This window comes from Dermochelys coriacea, chromosome 7, assembly GCF_009764565.3.
Source record: "Dermochelys coriacea isolate rDerCor1 chromosome 7, rDerCor1.pri.v4, whole genome shotgun sequence".
Taxonomy (NCBI): Eukaryota; Metazoa; Chordata; order Testudines; family Dermochelyidae; genus Dermochelys; species Dermochelys coriacea.
The window spans coordinates 82,088,821-82,103,525 of NC_050074.1; the positions used below are offsets into that span (position 1 = coordinate 82,088,821).

Here is a 14,705-nt window from a genome sequence, read left to right on the forward strand (position 1 = left end):
CACTGCCTACATAATATATTTATGTGACACTGACAGCAAGATTGTGTGCTTTAGAATAATAGAATATCTGAATTGGAAGGGACCTCAGGAGATCATCTAGTCCAACCCCCTGCTCAAAACAGGCACAATCCCCAATTTTTTTGCCCCAATCTCTAAATGGCCCCCTCAAGGATTGAACTCACAACCCTGGGTTTAGCAGGCCAATAGGCTTAGCACTGAATATAGTGCAATATGTAGTCACACCATCCCTGAAGGAATTGTGACTCAGAATCCCAGTTCCTCTCCTACTCTTTTCCAGCTCAACGAGAGGAGAAGTAATTTGGAATATCCCTTTTGAGGATACAGGTTACTTTCCTCACCTTTCGCCTGGCCAGGTCTACTGGCCAGCATGTGGGTGGAGAAGCAGTAGTTCTCTCTAACTGCTGCTTCGGGATGGGCAGATGTGTGTATCAGGTGATCTTTCCTGAGGCGTGATAAGAGTAGGTCCTACCTGGCCTTGTGGAGGTAGGTCTTAATCCTCTGTTCAGGATTAACCAGGCAAACTCTTGTCCTGAATTATATGGGGGAGGAGAGCTGTTAATTAACCTGAAGCAAGCTGAAGTGAACTCAAGCTTCATTTATTTATTTGTGTACAAATGAAGTGTGAAGTTCCCTTGGTCTTCTGCTCTGTGTCCACTTTAGCAAGATACCCACTTTGAAAGGACTATAGAGTATATGCTGTGTATGTATATAACATTAATGAGATATTAATATTTGATAAAATTCAAATAGTCCAATTTTTGCCTCAGTGGTTTAAATATTTAGCTTTAACTGAGACTTTTATGATTAAATTAAAAAATTTTTTTTTATTTCAGATTCAACTCTGTATTATGACAGAGAACAGCAATAAGAGTATGCAATTTTCTGTTGAAGTGAAAAATTCCTTCAAGAGCCCATGATTTTTTCCACTACTCCTTTTACATATCAACTACTTGATAGACATGGCTCACCACGCCAGACCTTCCAGATTAGTCAAAAAGGAAGAGTTAGGCAAAAGGAAAACCAGTGAAGGTAAAAAGAAATCTAGCCAAGTGAAAAAGAAAGCCAAGAAGAATTCCAAAAACGCTGTGAGTTCTGGAAAATGCAAAAAGTCAATGCAAGAAAAAAATGATATAAAGAAAAAGCAACAAGAAAAGAAACCACCTTTGAGCTCATCAGTTAGATTTCTCAGGAGTAGTGTAACTAGAGCTTTATCTGGAACACCTTGGGTAAATATGGAGAAAACAGATAATATTCTCTTTCATAACCAGGATTCTTTAAACTTCAATGGCTTTACAATGTCTCTTCGTAGCAGATCATTCTCTCACAGACTGTCCCAAACTGCAGTAATTACCAAAAAAAAGAAAGTTACAGCACAGAAAAGATTAGAAAAAACGGACAAGTATGAACAAGAAACCCTTACTATATTGGAAGAAAAAAAAGTTGAAGCTGCTGAAAGGGTTTCGAAACAAGATTCAGCACAAAATGAATTAACCCCTCTCAACATTCTATGTGATACAGACATTGAGCCCTCCATTAAATGTGACAGTCAAGACAAAAAGATAGGGAGACCCGAGTCAAGTGTCTCCATTTCAAAGAGTCTACCAAACATTTACAATCCAGAAGTATTAGAAGAGAAGTATGAGTGTGAAGAGCCGCCCTGTGGGTGGACATCAAGTAAGATCAATACAGGAAGCTCAGACGAAAGTTTTACTCAGAATTCTGAGCTTGTTCCCGCACCTTTTCTTTCTGACTCTATAATCACCTCTGAATTAAACACAAAAAAACATTTAGAATATTCAGGCTCATTTGCAGAATCCCATGTAAAGATGAAGTTAGATTTGAAGCCTGCTAATAAAGAACCTGATTCAAATTCTGACTCTTTAGTTACCACTGAATCAAATTCAATCGTATATTTAGAAGCTTTGGGCTCGTTTGTTGGATCCCACATAAAAACTGACTTGGATTTGGTGCCTGATAATAAAGAACCTGACTCAAATTCTGACTTGTGCTGTAAAAGAGATGATTCAGAATCTGACACAAAAAATGTAGTCACAGTTTGTGAACCAGTTAATCTTGCAGTGCAGCAGCCTGTTAAATACATTGGTAAAGAAACTTTATTTCTGGACTCAGGTTATGTCCCTATTTCATCATCAAACACAGAAAAAAGCATAGTAGCCTTAGTCTCTACAACAACTGCAGTCTTCAAAGAAAATACTGGACATTCCTCTGAACGCTCTATTTCAGGGTTGTCCTCAAACACAGGAAGCTCCACTCTTACCTCTGACAGTGAGAGAAATGTACATTCACCAACTGATTCAAAACTGCGGCATAAGGATTCATTACTATCAGGAAGTGTTGGAATAAACTTGAACTCAGTTCAGGACAACAAGAGCAATAGCATCGGTTCTGCTGAGGCTTCAGAACCATCCTCCTTTACAAACCCAGTTTACAGTTATCCTCTCTCATATTCATCTTTGCTCCCTATGTTGGAAAAAAAGAAACGAAGACGGTGTGGGGTATGTGAACCTTGTCTGCGGAAAACTAATTGTGAGGAATGCAGCTGTTGCAGGAAACGCAAAACAAGTCACCGGATATGTAAAAAGAGAAAATGTGAAGAACTGAAAAAGCCGCCACCACCAATAACGCTACCTTTTGAGGTAAGCAAGAAACAGAAACAATACACCTTCGTAAGATTTGAGGTCCATTTGTAAATTCTTAAAAATATTAGTCATTCTGTAGATTTGGACAACATATTAGATAAAATTTTAACCATAACAGTTGAATATACTTCTCCAGTTATAAGCCTTAAAGATTAGAGTGAGCCAGTGTTTCTGTTGCTCATACCACATGCATTCATATAATTAGAGTTGGGCATAAGTTTTAGTCACCTGCAAATCTGGTCACATTGGCCAATGTGGAAAAGTAGACCCAGAGATAGGTAAACTAATCAGGGGCAGGAGAGAGTAATAAAGATTTAAGTGGAAGGTTTGAGGTGGGCAGGATCATCCCCTCACCACATTGTGAAATACCAAGTGCAAATGCCTGGATTTTAGGACAGGAGGTTGCTTGCTCTGTATGTGGAATTATAGAAGAATTTTGGTAATAAAATACGAACAAAACTACAACAAAACCCCCTGGCTCCATATTCTAATTTGCATTCTCCTGTAAATCTCTCCTCCTTTCTAGTTGCCTGTCCCTTTGTTTCTTGCATCTCACTCATTCCTGGTTACTCAGCCAGGTCACTTACCTCATCCTGCCCATATATTCTTTATTTCCCCAATCTCCTCTCTGGTCCCTGTTCTGTTCCCTCTATGCTCTTTCAGTCCCAGTGGTCGGTCTGTCTTGCTCATCCCTCTCACAAGTTTCTGTTCTCCACTCCCCAAACATCCTAAAAGCCTTCGGCCATTTCTGGAGGCTCTCAATCTCTTTGTCTTTTCTCTTCTCCCCCCTGTTCCATCCTCCCTCACTTGAACTCCCTTTATCTATGTATCTTTTGTCCCCGAACTTCCTCTTCTACCCTAGCCCCATGAATTATCTGTCCGTTACGAATCCTCTGACTCTAATACATGATCTCACTACTCCCACCTAGTTTCTCCAGTCATCTCTGTTCTAGTTGGTGTAAGTTAAAGCAGGCCTGAAGTTACTCTATTTGTGGTGGAGACCAACTTCACCTCTGGCCATCCCCAAAGTTGAAGGAGGCAGAAAGGTAGGGTAAAGTCTGTTTTGACTCTTGCATCAAGCATGAATTTAGCATAGATGACAGTGTCTTGGGAAAACTTCTATTGTATGTCTCCACCCCACAACCTACAAGATTTACAGACATGTCCATTCCATTTCTTCAGAGTAGGCAAGTAGGCAGAAAATCCTTACACCAGTGGATGGATGGGATGTCTGTGTGGTTTTTATATACTGTTGGGGTGGGAGATAAACAAAATTAAATAGCTGGCCTCAGAGCTCACTGTGAATGAGGTTTACTATATGCATGTCACATGATCCCTTCTGAGAACTTAAAAAAGGAATAAACAAATTGGGGCAAAGCCAATTTAGAATTTGATTTAAAGATCAACGAATAACAAGCCAGTGAAGAGAATGGAGTATGGGGAAACTCCCTGCTTCCTACAGCAGAAGAGTAATGTAGCAGCAACGTTATGCTCTTCCTTATTTTTAATGAGTATGGACTTAGGAAGATCTTAAAAGACAGCATTGTAGGAGATGAGATAATAAGGTGATTAAGGCATGAAAAAGGATTTTGGCAGAGGCAGGTTCAAGGAAAGGATGAATTCCAGCTTTTCTGTCAATCTTTTTTTCCAGGCTAAACATGCTTTTCTTTTATTTTCTTCTTGCATAGTCCGACCTTCTCTTTGTATTCCTGCTTTGCTTCTTCACCTCGTTTTCTTTAAGCCCTCTCTTTGCCTTCTTAATTATATCCCCATTCCCTTTATGTTCCTCTGCTCCAGCAGTTTCATTTTCTGGTGTACTTTTAGAAAAAAAGGGGTATATTTTATACTGTGCATATCCAATTGTTTTAAAACTAAAACCCAAAAGGCCGCCTTGCTTCTTCAAGCAGATGGCAAGAAATACTTTTGATCTTGTAAAGTTTCAGAAGATTGTGTTGAGCAAAATGTGTACTACTGCCCTTGGGGAACATACCATTGGATAATTTCTTGTAAAATTATATTTGAATGAAATACAGAGACTCTTACTTTGAATATTTGTAAACAACAAATCCTGCTATAATACAAAATTGTCTGAGAAACTGAAAGAAATTGAACAGTATTTCTGAAATATAAATATCTGGCAGGGTCTAGAAGTATAATGTAGAGGTGCTGAATCCTGAGGAGGGTGGTGGGAGAGGGGAAGCAGTATCTTGCAATGCTCAAAAGTTACTTTTCAGATAAGAAAAGGAGGACTTGTGGCACTTTAGAGACTAACAGATTTATTTGAGCATAAGCTGTCTTGAGCTACAGCTCACTTCATCGGATGCATTCAGTGGAAAATACAGTGGGGAGATTTATATACACAGAGAACATGAAACAATGGGTGTTACCATACACACTGTAATGAGAGTGATCAGGTAAGGTGAGCTATTACCAACTCGTCCCGACGGTCAGCACAGGCAACTGAGACTGGCTGGAGCTACTTCTCTCTCTGGCCGAGCTCTCTGAAGCCCTCCTTCGCATGGCCACTAATAAATCGTTACAGTGTGTATGGTAACACCCATTGTTTCATATTCTCTGTGCATATAAATCTCTCCACTGTACTTTTCACTGAATGCATCAGATGAAGTGAGCTATAGCTCACGAAAGCTTATGCTCAAATAAATTTGTTAGTCTCTATTCTTTTTGCGGATACAGACTAACATGGCTGCTACTCTGAAACTTTTCAGATAAGGTAGACATGTTAGCTGCTCAGAAGGGAATCCCTTGCTGGCAAAGGGTTTAAGACAGCTCTGGGAGTAGGTTTTGTTTTTCAAGTGGATGGGAATTGGAAAATGCCTTAGGACTCTGTCCAGGGTTGGTTGGGTTGTTTTTTTTGTTTTTGTTTTTTTTTTTAAAGAAGGGAATCAGGCTAGTTTCAGTAGAGTGCTGGTTGCAAGGAGTCATAGGTCTGTCGCTCATATAGGTGGAATGTTAGTATTTTCTTGAGATGATTCACTGGAGAGTGGAGGGATAGCTGTTTTCATCCTTAAACTACATTTTATGCAAGATGTTTTTCCCTCAAAAGAAGGATTCTCCCTTCTAGTTTGAACTAGACAAAGTGCTAGAATTACATTCTACCAATCACAAAATGCACACTGAAATCCGTGAAAGTCTGCATGTGGAAATACTTCAGGATATGCCTTTAAGATACAAAGCATGGGTTGGTTGTCCTTGCTTAGTGCAAAGGAATGATGACTTTTAAGATCGTATATGGATTTATCTTTAGAGACAACAAGACCCAGCTGATAGAGTCCATGCCTGAAGTCTAAAATATGAGTGCCGTTATGCATGCACAATCAACCTAGAGAGAATAATTTTCACATTTGGAGCCAATATTAGTTACTATTCTGTTACTTTAATTAATTTGCACCTAATTGAGATACAAGATTTGAAAACTATATTGGGCATGCATACCTCTCTTTGAAATAGCATCCACATAAACTTTCAGGAATACTTTACCTTGAGGGATATAATAGATTTTGCAGGGACATGACATCATGAAAATCTGGTTAAAGCATTGTGGGCTCCAGTTCATAGATTCTATGTGTAGCACAACTGTGTTTTATGTAATACACCTCATTCTGATGGATTCATTAATTTTTGTTACGAGTTGGTAGTACAAAGGAAAGAATCTTAAATATATAGGCTAAAAGGTATATAATTTTTATATTTAATAAATATTGCGCTAAGTTTTTAAAAATACAATAAAGGTTTTATATTTAATAAATCTCACAATAAATGTTACAGAAACTCTTTATTATGAATAAGTATTATTATGTACCTTTTTAAATTGTCTTGTTTTCATTCTAATACAAATTGCATGCAATATAGATATTTTGGGTTATTTCACAGCTGTCCTCTACCAAAACAGGTTATTTGCTTTCATTCAATAGTTTGTTGTGTTGCTGTTGAGTCTCAATGTATGTCTGTGTTGTTTGGACATGTTGTAGGTTCTACTAAGCAAAATTCAGCAGTGTTGTAAATGGTGGTATAAGTTGCAGATCAGGTTCAAGTGGCAAGGCGACAAAGTTGTGTAACTTGCTTTGATTTGGCATTCAGTGTACATGCAAAATAATTATAGTTTTCACTAGTTTAGTATTCTATGTGGTATTGAGTGTTGAAGATGAGGAGATGATTCATTAAAGAGAAGCTGTGAACTTGGTATCTAATCATTTTCAAAGAATGATTTAAAAATAGTTTGAACACTGAAACTGCCTCTAAGCCTCTGTGCCATTTTTTTCAATTACAGTTTGTTTATGTTAACAACAGGGAAGAAATGTTTTTTTTAATGTTAAAAACCCGCACAAACAGGGGAAAGTGAAACTAATTGTACACCAAGAACTCTCAAATGCACATAGCTAACAAACTAGGAGAAAATAGTATATTTATCCTTTTTTTTTTTTTTTCCTGCCAACCCTAATAATCTTACATGTTACTTCTAATACTAGTGGGTAACTTTTTTTTAACTGATGGGGGATGGTCCTGCTTACCCTTATGCCTTATCAGCTCTATTTCTTGCTGCACATACAAATTAATGTGATTGCCTGAATTAAAAAAGTGAACAACACGTGGCTCTAAACAAATGAAAATATGTTTTTGTGGGACCATAATATCTTACGTAACTGAGGGTATTAGACAGAATTAAACCACTGCATGTGTACATCTTTATAATTTTTAATATGGTTTACTACGTGTATTTTAACATAACATTAAACTTGACTACCTTATGTCACCCATTCCTATCAAAACAAATGAGGGTTTAAGTAGCTCATATTATGCAATAAACAAATGGCAACAATACCTCTAATTTAACTGATCCATTTCAAAATGGATTGTGGATGCAAATCTCCATGTTTACAGTCATAGCTGCCTCATTTACACCCACAATCAAGTAGCTAGACATGTATATGCTTGGATTTGTATGTGTTATTCAACTGCAGATGCAAAATGCAGGCAGTTCTCTGCTGCAACTGCTATTGGATGTAAATTTCTCTTTATTTCCAGAGGCAGTGCACAAATGTACAGCCCGTTTTCTGGTTGAGAGACATTAATTGAAAATTCTTTAGTGAAGTTTTAAGTAAACAATAAATTGTAATGATCAAACGCGGTGTGATGAGTCCCAGTCTGTTCCAGAGCCCGCTGACATCAATCACAGTCGGGATCTAGGCCCTAGTTTATGTGCAATAAATGATTCCCTTTTCTAAAAGGAAAAAATAGATTTCTGTTAATTCTAATGAGAGAGGTCTGCAAATTTCTGTGCCTGTTGCTGAGACCCACGTGGAAAGTAGTTTCCTCGAGTACTTAATCCAGTTCTTTCCCTATACTATCCAGGGACGGTTTTCGGTCATTAGGTCATGTATTAAAAGCAAAGTGGAAGGAGAGGAGCTATTGAATAAAAGCTGATGTGCGCCGAGAGGGGAGGGCCTGCCTAGGGCCCAAGCGGCCTGAGAGCTGCTCCGGCGGGGCTCCTGACAGACTCCCTGAAAAATACAAACCTCAGCCACCCGTGTTGAGCCTAAGGGCACGAGCCAGGACGGGGCGGGGGTGTTAGCAAAGGAAGGCGCGTCCCCTTGGGCCCCCGGCAGCAGCAGACATTGACTGACAGCCCTCAAAGAGCGGGGGGGGGGGGGCAACGCGCCTGCTGCACCGAGGGGGGCTTGTCCAGCCTGGGACCGTGTCCTCGCCTCACCTCCGCCTCCTTTCAATATCGTTAATATGTAGCCTTGCCTTATAAAGTCAAACTGCGCCGTACCTTGCCCGGGGGAGGGGTGCGCCCAGCGGAGCCCGCGCCCCGGCGGCAGGAGCGGGGCCAAGCCGTCGGCCCGGCTCCCTTCACGCCGACCCAGGCTCGTCGCCTCGTCCCCACACGCGCGCCGGGCCAGACCGCTGGCCGCGGGGAGACCGGCCGCTGCGCTGCGCTGCGCTGCGTTGGGGAAGCGAACTCAGCCTCTCCAGTGCGCGCCGCGCTGGGCCGGATCCGCCGCCGCGAATCCATGTCGCAGCTTGTGCCTGCCCCCGTGTCCTCTGCTCAGAGCAAAGCCCACATAGGAGACCCTTTGTTTAGGAAGGGCTAGGCAGGGAAGATCAGTTTGGAGCGGCTGGCCTCGCCTTGCCATTGGCTGGGCCCTTTCTGGAGCTCTTTTTGCGAGAGGCATGCCCAGCACGTCCCCAGCGTTGGCAGGCAGGGGCTGCTGCTTTTAAACACCATGATAATAATACCCAAAAAGCAGCCTCAAGAAGTGCTACACTGTAGAGGTTTCCTCTGCAGAAGGAAGCAAGATGGCCACCTCGTGGGTTTTTGCTGTGAAGAATGCAGAGCCTAATTAAGGCAGACTTTCAGGGGGGAAAAGGGTCTTTCCCTGCTACGTTTTTATAGCACAGCTTTTTGTTTTGGTTGCAGTGACTTTACAGTGTAAAGTCTCCATCAGTTCAAATGCTGCATATAAAGCATTATGGGTATTTACAGTACTACAGTTTTCTAATAAAATTGGGGATTTAATTTTTTAAGTTAAACTTTATTCTGCAATTTGATATTTTTTTAGGTGCTAACTGAAAACAAAAGGCCTCAGAGGAGAAAGCAAAGAGTTTTAAAGGTAACCAATCATTGCTTTAATAATACTTCCCTCCTCTCCCCCCTTCCCATTTTAAACCGTATTTTATTGTCACTTGGAATAGGAAGTCAAAGGGTTAACTGCTGGAAATCAGCTCTTTCCAGATTTTCAGAGGATTAGCTCATTTTAAAAGCATAGAAGGTTTTCTTTTCTGTCTATATATTATGTACATATTTGAATCTTTTTGCACAAGTCTGTAGGATACAAAGCTTACCTTCTTCCAATGTGTTGAAGATTAATTCAAATTTAATTTAGTCATAGCTTAATATTTATATATTGAGAGTAAAAGTTTGGTGATTTTTTTCAGCATATAGGTTTGATGGGATCTGAAATTTAAATATTTGAAGTCAGAACTATATCTTTACTAAAAAGTTATATATACAGAAATATTTATGCAGGAATTCTTTTCTTATTTTAAAACTACAAAATAGTTAAAAAGGATAGTAAGAACTTGTGTACAGTAAATGAAGGGACCTTACATAAACATGCTATATATTTTTTTATCCTACAAACTGCACTTAAGTGTGAGAATGTTATTATTTATTTAAACATTGTTTCACCAGACATATATATTTTTGCAAAAGCTTTGGCACATGAGGAATTTGGTAAAAGTACAATACAATAAAATGTAATTTTATAAATTTGGACATTTTTAAAAGGAAAATTTCACCTATTTCACTTATTGCATGATAAATGGTTCACAAGAAACTACACTTGTATAAAGGAATTATAACTTATTCAGTAATATAACATTAAATAAAATGCTCAGATTAAGGAAAGAACAGAGTTTTTGAGTTTTATTTAACTTGCAAATGTGTCTAACCTCAGGGGTCTTTTTTAATATGGAAGCAGTTGAATGTGCATTTTAAAACACCTCCTGCATCTTTTATGTTAGTAATTGTGGTGGTACAATAGCAGTAAAAGCTCCACCTTCCATTCATTAAATGAATTAATCAATTATAGAACTAACATGTTTCATTAAATCGTAATCATGTGTTAATTTTTCATTTTAATAATTGCTTTTTGTAGAGATATTCAGAATTATAACTTGATTTCATTGTAGAAAATACGTGGTGAAAAATGTTTGATTGTAGTGTGAATTTTTTTCCTCTGTTGGTGACAATGATGTCTTTCCATAAATTTAATTTTTATTCAATTCTATAATACTTAGTTGACATGACAAGTTACAGCAATGTTGTCAAAGTGCAAAAAGAACAGAAGCCTGGTCTCTGTTACAGGCAGATGCATTGTATTGAATATCTGCCCAGGGTAGGGCTTCACAGTATGTTTAAGATTTTATCTCATGTTCATTTGTCATTGTCTGTTTCTGATTTGGTGGCAGGTTGCTATAGAGCATGATCCTGTCTCTGTTGGCCCTTTTCTTTCTTACAGATTTATGCACAGTTTTTCATCCTTGATTTTTAATGGAAAATCTTATTGATAATTTGAGGAAATATTTTCATGCATACTATCATATGTTGAGCTTTGGACTAGAAAGTGCATTTCTGCTTTGATCTCTCCTCTGTTGAAGTGGTTGTACAGTTATTGCTCTCTGGTTTTATACTGTACTTTGTGTCTTCTAGTTTTCACTCCTAGTGCATGGTTACTGAATCTGTATTTGGTCAGATTTGTTATTGGCTTATGTCAAGTAGTGTGTTTCTGGATGTGTTTGCCATTCTTCTAAAAGTACTGGATATTGTTTTTCACTATATGTAATACAAAACTAGACTCCCTTTATATCAGCTGCAATAAACTTTCCAAAATGAAATACACATCATGTACAGTCTGATACCTGATACTCTGGTATGGTAGTTTTTTCTGCCCCTCCTTTTTCAGTTGATGGCATTTGAAATGCCATAATAAACATTTCTGCAGTAACATGTATTGAATTATAACACCAAGCTTTTATTTAATGATTAATGGAAGATGTATGAATCCAGAAAGTGACACTTAAAATTAAATAATAATCTACTAGCAGTTTAAGGAGTTTCCTTGCAATGTGATTTTGACTTAATAGTAATATAAACTTCCTTTAAAGGAGAATTTGTAGCTTTCTTTGTTCTAAGGAAGAATATGATAGTTTGTGTTTCTAATTTTTCTTACGGTATGTCTACACTGCCCACATTACAGCATGACCATGGCAGCGCTGTGACATGGGCAATGTAGACACGCTTTATTGCGGGGGGAGAGCCCTCACAGCAATTTTTTTTTTAAAAAAAACACCCCGAAAGAGGGGTGGTAGCTTTATCGCTGGACGGCGGCTCCCGGCGATAAAGCACTGTCTATACTGGAGCTTTTCAGCGCTAAAACTTTTGACTTTCAGGGGTGTGTTTTTTCACACCCCTGAACCACTAAAGTTTTAATGCTGAAAGTGGCAGTGTAGACACAGCCTTAGATATTAATGAAATGTAGTTCTTGTAAATATAATTACATGTATGTTTAAAGAAAATATGGATTAATCAATTAAATGTGTCTTTCAGATTAAAGTTGTTGGGACTACCACTTTTCTTAATAACAGTACCCTACCTGGTAGAAAATAAATGTCTCCAAATAGGGACGTATTTGCTTGCTGGAAATAGTTTGCACTGCTATAAGCATTAACCTCACATACGGGACATAATGTTACACTAGTGTAGATTTTGTTTACTTCGATGAATTTACTATTTTTATACCTTATTGCTACCATTTTGTTATCATATAAAGTCACTTCAAAATTAATTTTTCTGACACTAACATTCTATTATCTTTTTCTTAATTGTACAGATGTGTGAATAAAAATCTAAATGATCTGACTGTAAATTCTAGGAAACAAACACTCATTGAAGACAAAAGTAATGTGGGTTTGTGGGAATAGCTGTTTAAAACCAAAAAGAGAGTATTTACAATTTTGGTTGCAAACATTGCATGATGTCTTCCTGCTGAAGCAAATACCTTTTGTATTTTGTTTCTGGTACATAAATGGAAAACATATGCAAGAGGACCTCTGACTTATTGAGGTACCTGGTACCTGTTGACACACTCATTTACACCTTTCCACAAACGGAAGGATGAGAGAGTGGTTTTTTTCTTTTACCTATTTAATGGTATTTCTCCCACACTTTGTGTATAATACACCCTGTTTCACAGTGAGGAAATGTTTACAATCATGCTTTAGTAAAATGAAAGCACAGATCAAAAGAAACAAACACTGAATATGGCATCATATTGTCAGAGAGAACTGGTATTATCAATACAGATAGAAGTGGAACAGTGAGGAAGCCACGCACAGAACAACAGCTGATGAAGAAGTACAATCCATGGTCTTGTCACTAGGTTCCACAATGCCAATGTTACCTTTTGAGTGGCCGCAGAAATTTTCTACATTGATCGAGATAATAAAGGAAGAGCCTATGAAAGGGATCCAGAATTCATACAAGAGTCAACAATAATATAAATGCTGCTAAGTGAGTATTACAACTGCATGAATGTACTTTGTGATTTGGGTTTGTTCACATGTTTGTTTATAAACACCCTAAGTATATTCCATGTGTGCCAGAAAAGGGAGAACCAGTGATTGCTGAATTCTGTAAAATCAGTTCAATCTAAGCTAAGCAAAAAGCAAGCAATGATTAAATACTTAGCACTTTTGGTTTATTTGTATCTAATACTATAAACGTCACATTTCAATGAATGATGCAAATATATATTTTAACACACTTGTACAAAATGGTTCATTCCTTCCCTATGCATGCATAAGTCTCTGTGTGTCTACATAGAACCTGTTTTCAAATATGAAGATGACAAGGTTTCTATTAGCCTTGGTCACAGTGCAATTTTAGCTACGTTACTTTAAGAAAACCCCACATGATACACATTTCTGAGATATAAATGTTAACAGAAGACAAGAAAAGCAGCTGCTAATGAATGTGATCATGCTTTTAGTGATCTTGGATTGAACTAGTCTTAAGCCATTTATTCCAACTTGTGATATATGATATGTTTTTAATGAAGAACGTCTGCCAGAATACAGAGCTGGAAGTAATTCATTTTTATTACTTTTTTTTTTTTTTTTAAAGATATCAACAACTTGATGGATGGAGCCCCACTGTAATGGAATCTTACAGAGGAGGAAGATAGAATGATGCTACACAGTTAGATATAATACTATCCTGAAAATTACTATCTCACATTTTGTGTTTTTAAAAGGACACTCTCAACTTAAAATCTAGCCAACTAAAAAATATTGGTGAAATTTTCTGCTACTTCTGCCTTTAGATCTCTCAGCCAGTTTTTGTGGTTTTTAGTTTTGCTCTGTTTTTACTGTGTGAATGGCACACAAATAAAAGGGAAAAACAATTGAGTATATAATGCGAAGGAGCAAAACTAACAATATACAAAGTGTTTTAAAATGCGCAAATTAAAGAAATGGGGAGGGGGAAATTCTTCCTCTGAGATCTTCCGTTTATAGTAAACTAGTTGTTGCTTTTAACAATAATAGGTAACAAATTTTCAGAAGCATGTTATTTTTAAGTTGATGGTGTTCTGTTATTTTATGGGTTAATTTTTTCCCTCCCTTTACGCTGGTGCTACTCAGTTGAAGCCAGTGGGATTGTACTGGTATAACTGAGGCCCTGATCCTGCCAACAGTTACAATTGTGAGTAATTTTACTTCTGTGAACAGCCCAACTAAACCACAAACACAGATCCTTTCTCCTGTGTAGTGTCCCGTTTACTTCAGTGGTATTTTTCAAGGATGCAGAAGTCCACGATATTAGGTCACATTGCAGGGTAAGAGCTGAAAACGTTGCATGATTTTAGAAGAATAAGCATTCTGAAATATACTTCTAAAATTTCATAGAAAATGTTGTCATGATTCTGAAATGGTGTTGGACTTTTAGTATTAAATAAAAAGGAAGCTAATTTGCTGAAAGGAAATTCACAAGAAATACATGTCCAGGCATGGGGAAAGATTAAAGCTTAATTCACAATTCATGTATCATTAGAAATTCATAATGAAATTATGTTACAAAATAAACTTAAACTTTTTAACTCAAATAACTGTATTGTTAATGTTGTCTGCACTTATTATTGAATGTTCAATAAAAAGATTGATTCTCTTTTACTTAGCTTGTAAAATTTATGTATTAATGTTCCTGAAACAGAAGAGCATTTCAAATTTCTTTACAAATTTCAAAAATGAGGTGTAAATTTTTGTATATCTTTAAATCCATAAACACAAGCTTATGCATTAAAAAATAGACAAACTTCTGAAAATTGGTTTTGGCATTTTATTAATCTTTTAAACTAATATTATTCTATTGACTAAGAAGGCCATTTATTGTCTTCACTAGCTGACCTGGGATGCAGTCAAAGGCAAAACTCCCATTTACTTTAG

At 37.6% G+C, this 14,705-nt stretch overlaps 1 protein-coding gene across 3 annotated transcripts in view; it reads left to right on the forward strand.

The window, feature by feature from the left end:
- Positions 1-980: 980 nt before the first annotated feature.
- The window catches only part of TET1 (tet methylcytosine dioxygenase 1), a 108,412-nt gene continuing 94,687 nt past the window's right edge, over positions 981-14,705 (forward strand). For 2 of the 3 annotated variants that reach the window (XR_006282869.1, XM_038409181.2), the window contains exons 1-2: positions 981-2,678; positions 9,263-9,313. Coding sequence is in view for 2 of the 3 variants with exons in the window: in XM_038409181.2 (XP_038265109.1) it covers positions 981-2,678; positions 9,263-9,313 (1,749 nt within the window). In the remaining variant the exon portion in view is untranslated. The remainder of the gene's footprint in view (positions 2,679-9,262; positions 9,314-14,705) is intronic. The other variant, XM_038409183.2, reaches the window with a different exon arrangement.